General features: G+C 42.8%; 1 protein-coding gene across 4 annotated transcripts in view; it reads left to right on the top strand.

The window, feature by feature from the left end:
* The window catches only part of LOC139446108 (putative adenosylhomocysteinase 3), a 165,640-nt gene extending 152,172 nt beyond the window's left edge, over positions 1 to 13,468 (top strand). For all 4 annotated transcript variants that reach the window (XM_071227387.1, XM_071227388.1, XM_071227389.1 and 1 more), the window contains 8 exons: positions 1,094 to 1,182; positions 2,088 to 2,158; positions 3,483 to 3,577; positions 4,751 to 4,849; positions 6,972 to 7,040; positions 8,010 to 8,088; positions 10,318 to 10,438; positions 11,383 to 13,468. In XM_071227387.1, the coding sequence (XP_071083488.1) occupies positions 1,094 to 1,182; positions 2,088 to 2,158; positions 3,483 to 3,577; positions 4,751 to 4,849; positions 6,972 to 7,040; positions 8,010 to 8,088; positions 10,318 to 10,438; positions 11,383 to 11,389 (630 nt within the window). In that variant the 3' untranslated portion in view covers positions 11,390 to 13,468. The remainder of the gene's footprint in view (positions 1 to 1,093; positions 1,183 to 2,087; positions 2,159 to 3,482; positions 3,578 to 4,750; positions 4,850 to 6,971; positions 7,041 to 8,009; positions 8,089 to 10,317; positions 10,439 to 11,382) is intronic.
* Positions 13,469 to 13,698: the final 230 nt, after the last annotated feature.

The following is a 13,698-nucleotide window of genomic DNA, read 5'->3' on the forward strand; positions in this document are numbered from 1 at the left end:
ACAGTAGTAGTTGTTTGTGTGATTGACTGCAGTAGTTGTGTGTAATTTACTTCACTAGTTGTGTGTGTGATTGACTGCAGTAGTTGTGTGTGTGGTTGACAGTAGTAGTTGTGTGTGTGGTTGACAGCAGTAGTTGAGTGTGTGGTTGACTGCATTAGTTGTGTGTGTGGTAGACAGTAGTAGTTTTGTGTGTGGTTGACTGCATTAGTTGTGTGTGTGGTCGACAGTAGTAGTTGTGTGTGAGATTGACTGCATTAGTTTTGTGTGTGGTTGACTACAGTAGTTGTGTATGTGATTGGCTGCAGTAGCTGTGTGTGTGGTCGACAGTATTAGTTATGTGTGTGGTTTACAGTAGTTGTGTGTGTGGTCAGCAGAAGTAGTTGAGTGTGGTTGACAGTAGTAGTTGTGTGTGTGGTTGACTGCAGTAGTTGTTTGTGTGGTCGACAGTAGTAGGTGAGTGTGTGGTCGACAGTAGTAGTTGTGTGTGTGGTCGACTGCAGTAGTTGTGTGTGATTGACAGTAGTAGTTGTGTGTGAGATTGACTGCAGTAGAACTTGTGTGTGTGATTGACTGCAGTAGTTGAGTGTGTGGTTGACAGTAGTAGTTGTGTGTGTGGTTGACAGTAGTAGTTGTGTGTGTGGTTGACTGCAGTAGTTGTGTGTGTGGTCGACAGTAGTAGTTGAGAGTGTGGTCGACAGTAGTAGTTGTGTGTGTGGTTGACAGCAGTAGTTGTGTGTGATTGACAGTAGTAGTTGTGTGTGTGGTTGACAGCAGTAGTTGAGTGTGTGATTGACAGTAGTAGTTGTGTGTGTGGTTGACAGCAGTAGTTGAGTGTGTGATTGACAGTAGTAGTTGTGTGTGTGGTTGACAGCAGTAGTTGAGTGTGTGATTGACAGTAGTAGTTGTGTGTGTGGTTGACAGTAGTAGTTGTGTGTGTGGTTGACTGCAGTAGTTGTGTTTGTGATTGACTGCAGTAGTTGTGTGTGTGGTTGACAGTAGTAGTTGTGTGTGGTTGACTGAATTAGTTGTGTGTGTGGTTGACTGCAGTAGTTGTGTGTGTGGTTGACTGCATTAGTTGTGTTTCTGCTCACAGGTTGGCAAGGGGTGCACTGCTGCACTGAAGGGGCTTGGCGCCACGGTGATGGTCACAGAGATTGACCCCATCTGTGCTCTACAAGCCTGGTAGGTAGACAGTGTTTCTGTTCAGTCAATTTCTGATGAAAGTATTTGTTTTTATTAAATGCATCAATTGTAGTAAAGGAGAAATTTAAAAGCAAATCCTTACATATGGTCAAATATTCTCATTGTTTATTATATGCTACAAACCTCTATTGGCTCAGTATAATTCTGTAAAATTAACGGTGACATAAGTGTTTTTCAAAATATTTGTACAGTTATTGAATCGTAAATGAAACTAACTCCTGGAATAGTAAGTTATATCTCCACATCTTATTTTAGGTCCCTGGTTATATAAGACTATGAAATTATGACTTGTATAATAGTGTTAATATTGTATTTAGTAATTATTTTGTGAAAAACACTAATTCATTCTCGAAAATATCAAATATCAAACAGTTGATTTATATTTGTTAATTCATAAATCATATTTGTGGACATTCCCCATTCCCACCAGAAGACCTTTATTCTCTAAGACTGTTTGGTGCAGTTTGGGGGAATATGCAACAATTGTGGACGTCACAAAGTTAATTTTTCAAGACTTCATCCTCAGTTGTTGTAGAGCTGACAGTTAGGAAATATGTCTTGTTATTAATTAAAAATTAATGACTATACAGACTGATCATGTTTATATTTTGTTGCACTTTCGTCTTTTGAGAGATAATGGTGACCTAATGCTTAAGGTGATGAATTGCGTATATCTGTACTCAAGGATGTACCTGCGACTGACTAACTTTTTAAGCATGGAATAGAAATAATGCTACTTTGACATTGGGTATTCAGATTTTCGACTGTTTGCCAACTAATGCTGCAGTGTGTCAGGTCTTGTTGCAGATGGACTACCTTTGCATGATGAGTTGTGAAGAAAGCCCATGTTGAGGCTAGCATGTATTGTATATTCACTGTTTCAGTATGGATGGGTTCCGTGTTGTGAAGCTTGATGAAGTTGTCCGACAGATAGACATCCTCATCACATGTACAGGTAACTAACTGTCTTACTGAATGGTTGTCACCTGTCACACCTCATTGCCTACATAGAAGGGGTTGTTCACATATACAAGCTGTCATGTTAGCAGTGACATGTCACTTTACTCATGCAGGTAACATGTCACTTCAGATACAGGTAACATGTCACTTTAGATACAGGTAACACATCACTTTATATACAGGTAACATGTCACTTTACCCATGCAGGTAATATGTCATTTCAGATACAGTCAACATGTCACTTCCGATACAGGTGACATATCACTTTAGATACAGGTAACACATCACTTTAGATACAGGTAACATGTCACTTCAGATACAGGTAACATGTCACTTCAGATACAGGTAACATGTCACTTTACCCATGCAGGTAATATGTCATTTCAGATACAGTCAACATGTCACTTCCGATACAGGTGACATATCACTTTAGATACAGGTAACACATCACTTTAGATACAGGTAACATGTCACTTCAGATACAGGTAATATGTCACTTCAGATACAGGTATCATGTCACTTTACCCATGCAGGTAATATGTCATTTCAGATACAGTCAACATGTCACTTCCGATACAGGTGACATATCACTTTAGATACAGGTAACACATCACTTTAGATACAGGTAACATGTCACTTCAGATACAGGTTATATGTCACTTCAGATACAGGTAACATGTCACTTTCGATACAGGTAACATGTCACTTTACCCATGCAGGTAATATGTCACTTCAGATGCAGTCAACATGTCACTTTAGATACAGGTAACACATCACTTTATATACAGGTAACATGTCACTTCAGATACAGGTAACATGTCACTTCAGATACAGGTAACATGTCACTTTCGATACAGGTAACATGTCACTTTAGATACAGGTAACACTTCACTTTAGATACAGGTAACATGTCACTTTAGATACAGGTAACATGTCACTTTCGATACAGGTAACATATCACTTTCGATACAGGTAACATGTCACTTTAGATACAGGTAACATGTCACTTCAGATACAGGTAACACGTCACTTCAGATACAGTCAACATGTCACTTTCGATGCAGGTAACATGTCTTTTTAGGTACATGTAACACATCACTTCAGATACGGTCAATATGTCACTTCCGATACAGGTAACACGTCACTTTACACATGCAGGTAACATGTCACTTCCGATACAGGTAACATGTCACTTCCGATACAAGTAAAATCACTTTAGATATAAGTAACAATTGACATATGGTACAGGCCTTATATGGTATATATTTTGCCTAGATCATCTTGGAACGATGACTGCATGTAATATGCTTAAATTCCAGGTAACAAGAATGTTGTGAATCGCCAGCATTTGGATAGGCTGAAGAATGGTTGTATTGTCTGTAATATGGGGCACTCCAACACTGAGATTGATGTGGTAAGGACTCACTTTTTATGTACGGGACAGTGCACATCTGTGTGTCACCCACCATGTCATGGATCTATTTCTGATAGTCAACTGCCGATTCTTGATGTCACAAGTACACACAATTCACAATTGTCACTCTTATTCATCCATCTCTCGAATGAAAATATCTTTCAAGTATGTGTGAAGAACATTCACTTTGTCAGGAGGCCTATGCCGTCGTTAAGTGTCATTGCAGTCAATGCTGTCCATAAATATGTTTCATTTTCGACTTTATCTCCAAAATGGCATGATGGATTCCGCTAAAATATTATGTGAATGTTTGTTACTATGAGGGGTTTCATGTTTGTTCAAAATTTTAGAATGTAATGAGATTTGCTGTGTGTGTTGTAAGTAGTGGAGCTCAACACATGTTCCACTTTTTGAGATACTTTTGTTTTTGACCTTGGTTTGACCTTGGTTTGACCTTGGTTTGACCTTTGAACTTAATTTTCTATATCTCAGTGGTCATATTTAAAACGCTATTTATGTCCATTACTTAGTCATTTTTGTTGAAAATATAATGAAATTTGGAAAATGTGTTGTTAATAATGGAATTTGTTTAAGATGTTTGAATCTGATTTTCAATATGGCTGCTACTGCAGCTGTATAAAAAAATGTTTTTATTGCAAATGCTCAATCCTTTCTGCTCCAAATCAACAGTAATTCTCTTAAATTCTCGCAAAATGCCCTGTAATCATCTATGAAATTGCCAGAGAGGAGGGTGAACTGTGGCATGAATGGTTATCCTTATAATGACATCATATTTGGGTCAAATCTTTAGGATTTTCTTGTCATTTTTGTGAAACGATTGGAAAAATCGTATGGCATTAGAAAAAGTACCATAAGGCTTACCATAACTTTGTGTGGAATAAATGTAACTGTGGTGTATTGCAATTGTGTCCTACATCAGTACATTCATTCTTGCAGAACATTGTGGAAAGTTATTTGTTTCATAAATGTTTTGTCCTTAGTATATATGCAAAAATATATTTGAATAGCAATGCTGACTGCCATATTTGTTAATTGACATTTGAAACTTGACTACATATCCCAGTGAGCTACAGTACTTGTATAATTGTTTTATCCCATGCATCGCTAACTACAGATGTATATTTGACGTATGTACATATCTTGTTGTTACAGGCCAGTTTACGAACCCCTGAGCTAACATGGGAGAAAGTACGATCCCAGGTGGACCATATCATCTGGCCTGACGGGAAGAGGATCATACTGCTTGCGGAGGTCAGTCTTTGTCTGGGGTACAAAGGGTACAGATCTGGATACCGGGGCGGGGAGGGGTTGAGGTACAGACGTGGATACAGGGGCAGGGAGGGTTTGAGGTACAGACCTGGGTGCACACTTGATTACCAAGGGTACAAATTCGGATACTTGGGGAAACAATGGTACATTGTGGTCTTGAGTATTGGGGGATACAGAGTATGTAAAGGGGAAATTAGATTTCCCTACACTGGGTACAGACCAGATTACAGAGTGGTAGAGAGAATGGGCTAGAGATGCCTGGTCAGAGAGAAGGGGCTGGAGGTGCCTGGGTAGACAGAAGGGGCTGGAGATGCCTGGGTAGTGAGAAGGGGCTGGAGGTGCCCGGATAGAGAGAAGGGCTGAATAGACAGAAGGGGCTGGAGGTGCCCGGGTAGAGAGAAGGGGCTGGAGGTGCCCGGGTAGAGAGAAGGGGCTGGAGGTGCCTGGGTAGTGAAAAGGGGCTGGAGGTGCCTGGGTAGACAGAAGGGGCTGGAGGTTCCTGGGTAGACATAAGGGCTGGAGGTGCCCGGGTAGAGAAAAGGGGCTTGAGGCGCCTGGGTAGTGAAAAGGGGCTGGAGGTGCCTGGGTAGACAGAAGGGGCTGGAGATGCCCGGGTAGAGAGAAGGGGCTGGAGGTGCCTGGGTAGTGAAAAGGGGCTGGAGGTGCCTGGATAGAGAGAAGGGGCTGGAGGTGCCTGGATAGAGAGAAGGGGCTGGAGGTGCCTGCGTAGACAGAAGGGGCTGGAGATGCCTGGGTAGTGAGAAGGGGCTGGAGGTGCCTGGGTAGTGAGAAGGGGCTGGAGGTGCCCGGGTAGAGAGAAGGGGCTGGAGATGCCCGGGAAGAGAGAAGGGGCTGGAGGTTCCTGGGTAGACAGAAGGGCTGGAGGTGCCCGGGTAGAGAGAAGGGGCTGGAGGTGCCTGGGTAGTGAAAAGGGGCTGGAGGTGCTTGGATAGAGAGAATGGGCTAAAGGTGCCTGGTCAGAGAGGGGCTGGAGGTGCCTGGGTAGTGAGAAGGGGCTGGAGGTGCCCGAGTAGAGAGAAGGGGCTGGAGATCCCGGGTAGAGAGAAGGGGCTGGAGGTGCCTGGGTAGTGAAAAGGGGCTGGAGGTGCTTGGATAGAGAGAATGGGCTAAAGGTGCCTGGTCAGAGAGGGGCTGGAGGTGCCTGGGTAGTGAGAAGGGGCTGGAGGTGCCTGGATAGAAAGAATGGGCTAGAGATGCATGGTCAGAGAGAAGGGGCTGGAGGTGCCTGGGTAGACAGAAGGGGCTGGAGGTTCCTGGGTGGACAGAAGGGGCTGGAGATGCCTGGGTAGTGAGAAGGGGCTGGAGGTGCCCGGGTAGAGAGAAGGGGCTGGAGGTGCCTGGGTAGTGAAAAGGGGCTGGAGGTGCCTGGATACAGAGAAGGGGCTGGAGGTGCCCGGGTAGAGGGAAGGGGCTGAAGATGCCCGGGTAGACAGAAGGGGCTGGAGGTGCCCGGCTGGAGATGCCCGGGTAGACAGAAGGGGCTGGAGGTGCCCGGCTGGAGATGCCTGGGTAGTGAGAAGGGGCTGGAGGTGCCCGGATAGAGAGAAGGGGCTAAATAGACAGAAGGGGCTGGAAGTGCCCGGGTAGAGAGAAGGGGCTGCAGGTGCCCGGGTAGTGAGAAGGGGCTGCAGGTGCCCGGGTAGTGAGAAGGGGCTGCAGGTGCCCGGGTAGTGAGAAGGGGCTGGAGGTGCCCGGGTAGTGAGAAGGGGCTGCAGGTGCCTGGTTAGTGAGAAGGGGCTGGAGATGCCTGGATAGAGAGAAGGGGCTGGAGGTGCCTGGGTAGAGAGAAGGGGCTGGAGATGCCTGGGTAGTGAAAAGGGGCTGGAGATGCCTGGGTAGAGAGAAGGGGCTGGAGTTGCCCAGGTAAGAGAGAAGGGGCTGGAGGTGCCCGGGTAGACAGAAGGGGCTGGAGGTTGCTAGGTAGAGAGAAGGGGTCGGAGGTGCCCGGGTAGTGAGAAGGGGCTGGAGACCCCTGGGTAGTGAGAAGGTGCTGGAGGTGCCTGGGTAGAGGGAAAGGGCTGGAATTGCCTGTTAGCGTTATCACTGATGAAGTTTGTTGATTTGTGTTCTGTCACTGTTGCAGGGACGTCTTGTCAACCTCAGCTGTTCGTCTGTACCATCATTTGTTGTGTCCATCACTGCCACAACTCAGGTGAGTTATTGTATACAGACCCCATTCCTCGTGACTGTCTGCATTTTCTTGTGCTTGTTACATTATACAGCCCCACATCTGATGGCTACCTTAGCAATATCCTGTGCTGGCTATTGTACACAGTCCTCAATCCCCATGGCTGCCTACACAATATCCTGTGCTGGCTATTGTATACAGTCCTCAATCCCCATGGCTGCCTACCCAATATCCTGTGCTGGCTATTGTATACTGTCCTCAATCCCCATGGCTGCCTACACAATATCCTGTGCTGGCTATTGTATACAGTCCTCAATCCCCATGGCTGCCTACACAATATCCTGTGCTGGCTATTGTACACAGTCCTCAATCCCCATGGCTGCCTACACAATATCCTGTGCTGGCTATTGTATACAGTCCTCAATCCCCATGGCTGCCTACACAATATCCTGTGCTGGCTATTGTATACAGTCCTCAATCCCCATGGCTGCCTACACAATATCCTGTGCTCGCTATTGTATACAGTCCTCAATCCCCATGGCTGCCTACACAATATCCTGTGCTGGCTATTGTATACAGTCCTCAATCCCCATGGCTGCCTACACAATATCCTGTGCTGGCTATTGTATACAGTCCTCAATCCCCATGGCTGCCTACACAATATCCTGTGCTGGCTTTTTTTATACATTCTCCATTCATGGTTGATCACCTCGTCATGTACAATATACACTATGAATATATTCTTGATACTTGCACAGCACATGCCATTACAATGTATAATGTGTTATCTCTTCATGTGGCTGTGTGATAAATGTAATCCAGTGATAAGTTGATGACTCAGTGCCTTCAGTTGCCACCAAGTGATAGTGGCCTGTATTTTAAATACTGATGTATGTCGTCATGGATTAGACTGAGAAGTGGACCAAGTCTAGATACGTCTGTATGTGAACCGTTCAATGTTGCTGTCTGTGACTGTAAGTGATGCTGTTGCAGGCCTTGGCCCTGATCGAGCTGTTCAACGCCCCAGGAGGCAGATACAAACAGGATGTCTACTTGTTGCCAAAGAAGATGGGTAAGTGATCACCAAACGACACACATGACATTGCCAACTTCATGAGCTCTTCAAAGATGGCAGGCAATACAAAAATAGTTTGTCTCAGTTTCACCAAGGACCTTTGGACATACATGATGTTTCAAGAAGTTCAGTTCACATGACATTGATAAATGTATGGCAGTAGTGTCATACTGCTGGCCTGGAACACCTTCTGAAAGAACAGGAGACTGTAAAGGAGAAGGGAGGTAACTCTGTATCTACTAAACTATCTGTTTATCAAAGCATGTAAAAATCTGGACCGACTTTGTCTGGGATTTGGGAGACATGGTTATATTTGGAGAAATAATGTGGATGATAATCATAATGATAATAATAATTAGCCGATTTACAATGCACTAAATTCTATTCGCCCGGCTACAGAGTGAGTGAGTGAGTTGGGTTTAACACCGATTTTAACAGTATTCCAGTTTACCACTTCGGTGAAACCTACGAGCACAGGTATGGTGCTGACAAACCTGGAAACGGTGAACCGGGATTCGAACCCACAATCATAGGTTTCTGGCGTGCCTAAGGGATGCAACACTGCACAGCGAATCGCGGTGCCTTAGACGACTGGGCAACTGTTCCACCCCTTCAAAATGACGGATGAGTGGGTTCTTGAGCCAGTGAGATGTCATTTATTTATTTTAAATTTTATTATTCAAACATTTCAACCTCTGCCAAGGAAAACCACCACCAAACAGCAATTTAATCCACTAAAGTAACCCTCTTTAGTGTAGATGCCATGGTACTCGCTCACCAATAGACCCGTGAAGATCCAGGGTGGAACAGGTCTTCAGCAACCCATGCTTGACAAAAAAGACCACTATGCTTGTCGTAAGAGGCTACAAATGGGATGGTCAGGCTCACTGACTTAGTTGATGCATGTCATCATATCCCAATTGCCTAGATTGATGCTCATGACGTCAGTCACTGGATTGTCTTGTCCAGTTTTGATTATTTACAGACCGCCGCCATATAGTTGGAATATTGCTGAGTGCATCATAAAACAACAAACAAAGAAACACTCACCAATGACAGGGTGTATGAAATGTCCGCAACAGTATAATAGCGCGGTGTGATTTTTTGTGTTCGGATTTCCTAGATAATATTTGTTTACAATATACTGAAGTCGGATATGCTTGTCTGAATGCTTTGCACACTTGAACCAAGAATTTTTTAGATTTGAATTTGATTGGTTGATTAGAAAGCTCACCTGTTGCGATCTTCTGTGGAGGTGTCCTCAAATCTTCATGCAGACAGGCATTATTACATGACACTTGTTATGGTTAGCATTTTCTTTTTGTTCTTTTATATCCTTTGTCTTTTGTTGCTATCAATAAAAAGTGTCATGTATTCATGTTCTTCCAACTTCTAGAAGAAATAAACGACTCATTTTTTTTTTGTATGGTACAATAAACACTGCAGGGAGAATAAACCATGTGGAATGCAGCTTTAAACATATTTACCTGTTCTTAAATAATGATGACTCCTTTAATAGAAACTGACTACAGCAATGTCGGACAAGTCCATTTTATGAACAGGGAGGTTAAATTTGGTCTTTGCTGCATATTCTCACAATTTTCATGTCGATTAACTGGACCTTTTCTCCCAATACTGATTATCATATACTCTCATACTTTTGGACGAGATCGTTCGGCCATTCTATATATCTGCGTTGCCCAGCTACATCTATAGGGAGCAACTCACTTAACATCTCCCTCTCAAAAATAACATCATACAATTTACGACGTCATTAACTTGTGAGGGAATGTTTTAAAAATGAAGTCATGATAGAACAATGTTTTATTGTGAAATAACCACGCTTCGTTCTTTATTGCTTTTTCCATATTGTCATATCATATATATACCTATCAAAGACTTCAGAGAGGCGTTGTATTTTATTGGAATAACTTGAATGGCTATGACAGCCAATTGACTTGAGCCTAGTCACCTATTAAATGTTCCTTACACTACCTACCTGTGCTCGTGGGTTTCACCGAGGTTTAAAACGTCTCAGAACTGCATCACTTCGAGCTTTCTTCCCACATGAAGCTGACACGCTGTGATATAACTGGTCTACTGTTCAAGGCGGCGTAAAACTGAACTCACTCACTCCTTACACTACCTCACATAATAGCAGAGTTGTAGTGTTGTTGAAGACTGTCTTTGAGTTGTAGGAGATTTATGATTTTGTTACTCTTTCAGATGAGTATGTGGCAAGTCTGCATCTACCAACATTTGACGCTCACCTGACCGAACTGTCGGACGAGCAGGCCAAATATTTGGGCCTCAACAAGGCTGGTCCTTTCAAGCCAAACTACTATAGGTGAGTGAAGCAGCTGGAGCAGTGTTTGAAATAAAATAGACATAAAATAAAATAACCTGCCAGGCAGCCATCAGGACCCACAGACTTCAGAAGCTACCACTTCCTGAGTTAACTGACTATAAAAAGTCCAGTTTCCTCACTTGCTTGAACTAGGCTGGAATTTTGTGCCTTGATCTTAGCACCACCAGTGACTATTACGAGTTATGTCCCATCTATGTCCCCCTCTTGACCAATCAGCTTCCATCTCTCATATCACTTGCTTTTGCTGCCAACAAAGTTGCACCTTGCAGTCAAGACAATCTGATCGATAACCAAGATCGTTATTGTAATAAAATGGGTTTTACCTGGCAAAGTGTGTCAAATCATTTGAACACCTTGATTATAAACATGAAAATGTTTGGAAAGTATGTCAATGCACAGTTGACTGTACACATAATCTGCAAATCCTGCACTCAATCGAAATCTGCACGGCAGTCGCCATGTCGTTTATGAACTGAATGTTGATTTTGTTGCGCAATTTTGATTGGACTGTGCATAGACTTGTTAGTTCAGCCAAAATATAACTCCATAATTCCAGCCTAGTTCGGCAAGGGTGGAAACTGAACAATTATGGTCAGTTAACTCCCTTTCCAAGGGTAAATAGAAGCTGCAGGTCATGACTCTTGAGGCCCACTTATAAAAAAAAACTGAAGCTTATTGTGACACATAAATTTACTGCAGGCCATAACAACCCGTACAAATTTAAAACTCTTTGCCTGACACAAAACCAACCTGACACGGGCCTACAGGCAGGTGCTTATTTCAAACACTGAACTTGAACTATGTTGTAATAACAGAAACTGATACAGTTGATGCACACATGGAAACGGATAAGTATTAATATTTTAATGAAATATCTGGTTTATCATCATTTTGTTTGTAATATGATCCATTTTTCTTTTCAGATATTAACACAGTGCTCTCTTTATCAGTAAGAAGGCAATGCCAGTGATGTCATCAACCTCCGAGCATTCCATTTCAACATGGTGCAGTTGAACAGGAATATTGTACATCTACAAGGAGTTACTTATGTACCAGCCCTCAATGTGATGTCCAACTACATCAATTATTAGCCTAGTTCTCAGGTTTCCAAGACAAGTGTCGCAAACAGAATCTCTGTGTTGCGATAAAACTCAGCATTTTTACCAATCACAGATAATATCTCATTGATGCCGAACCACCGCCACAATAGACACCTTCCAGTCTCTCACAAACCAGGAAATTTGTGCAAGCCAACTTGAGTAATTCTCATTACCATAAATGCAACACTTTGATGAGTGTTACCCAAGTCCTGCTTTTCCTGGTACCCTTGTGTATAGTGTGAAGGTCATCTACCATTGTTTTCAAGGAAATCATTCTTTTAGTGATATCCAGTGTACTTCATTTGGTTGTATAAATTCTTTTAAGTATCCTTCGAAATTTTGGATTTTAGATCACATTTGATATATTGTTTTCATACAGTTCTGTCCCTGAACTTCAAATTGACAGGACCGATGTACATTTGAGATTTGACACATCCAGGATTCATGTCTGTCGTTCCTTTTATTCCAAGAATGGTTTTATGAAAAGGCTGGTCCTAATTTTTCATCTTTTGAGTTGTGACAGGAAAGAAATATCTGTAATATTTATGCTTCTATTCTCCGCAGTAGGTTGGAGGTCAGCATGCTGAGCTGTAAGATTGAATGGAGTATTTAACACTTGTAATTTAAACCTATTACCCAGATGACTTGTATTGTTTTGCTTAGTAAGTATGACACATGGCATGTCAAGAGTATTACATAATCTCTTAGTTCACTGTATGTGGTTAGCTTGACTTCAAGCGTAATCAAATATGCTTTCCAAGGAGCAAGAGGAATTTTATGTGTGCAGAGTCATGTTGCTTAGAAATCAATTACCAGTTTTATTTTGAAAGTGAGATTTTATCAACGGTGTGTTTCTCTGGGCTGTGATACAGATGGATGGTGATGAGGTTTGTTGTACATATTTCCTTGGTATCCTTATGCTGCACATATATTGCTTTCTGAGCAACAGATTCTGCCATCGTTGACATGTCGGTATATTCTTTGTTTAGTTGGGGTTGATTGCTTTAGCAGATTTCATGCCTAGCTCTGTTGATGTCAACCATCACTAGGTTTCAGACTGTTTTCTCCATTCCATGAATATCCTGTATAGCTCTGTTTGTTACTGACCCCCCAGTGTATAGGTAACAAAAAGTGCAAAAGCCATGCTAGTCAAATTTCATGTCTAGCAGGTTCCCAGACAGGTTCAGCTAGCACAATGTGGCACCAACAACATAATAGATTGTTGAGAATATGAAAGTAGTGATTTGATCTGTATGTAACAAGGACTGGCTACACTGACTCGCCTTCTGAGTGTAAGTAGCCAGTGTATGTGACCAAGCCAAGTGTGGCAAGCTGGCTGGGTCCCATACCGCACAATGCATGGGCTTCAGCACATTATAGCTCTTTATCTACCACATATCCCAGACAATCGTGACGTAGCCCAGATTCCAGATTGTGTTCCAAATGTTCCAATTCTATGCACTCGAATCTCACCCAGTTTATCTGGAGAGTTGTAGATACTAAATATTCAGATGTGTAGTGACCAGGGGACTATCAAGAAGATGCCTTTCCCACCATCTTCCTACAATACACCACATGCTGGGAGCCGGGAGGAGGGATTTTCTAGCACAACATACAAACTGCAGTCAGATGATCCATTACCTGTTAGCATTTTATGCATGTCAGAATTTGATTTCTTTTGAACTACTTACTAGCCCGTTCCTGCCTTAACATGGTTGTACAACGAGACCCTGAGGGCCAGTAAGTGTTGTCCCCTCCTCCCATCTCTCTGCAAGCAAGTAGTGCGTGCCAGGCACTAGTCAGGTCGCCAGTGTTACAGCAGCTGTATATTTCATTATGTATAATCCTCTAAAAAGTGAGTACGGGAGACATGTACGCTGTAGTATGAGAGAATAAACAGTAGAAATTACTATCCAGTGTTGTTCCTGTTCTGAAACTCCTTATCTGTGTAGACAAAGCATTAAAAATTTACAGGCTGGAGATGCAGCATCCATCACACATATGAATTTTCAGCTCAAGGATATTCGGTTTTTTTCATATGAAACAAATTGTTTATTGGTTGACATCAGCTTCATAAACCATGAGTTACACTGTATCCTAAATAGGACACAAGGCTCAGAAGCTTACCAGATGCTTTCT

Source organism: Haliotis cracherodii, unplaced genomic scaffold (genome assembly GCF_022045235.1).
Source record: "Haliotis cracherodii isolate W230 unplaced genomic scaffold, xgHalCrac1.p SCAF_6, whole genome shotgun sequence".
In the NCBI taxonomy this organism is placed as follows: domain Eukaryota; kingdom Metazoa; phylum Mollusca; class Gastropoda; order Lepetellida; family Haliotidae; genus Haliotis; species Haliotis cracherodii.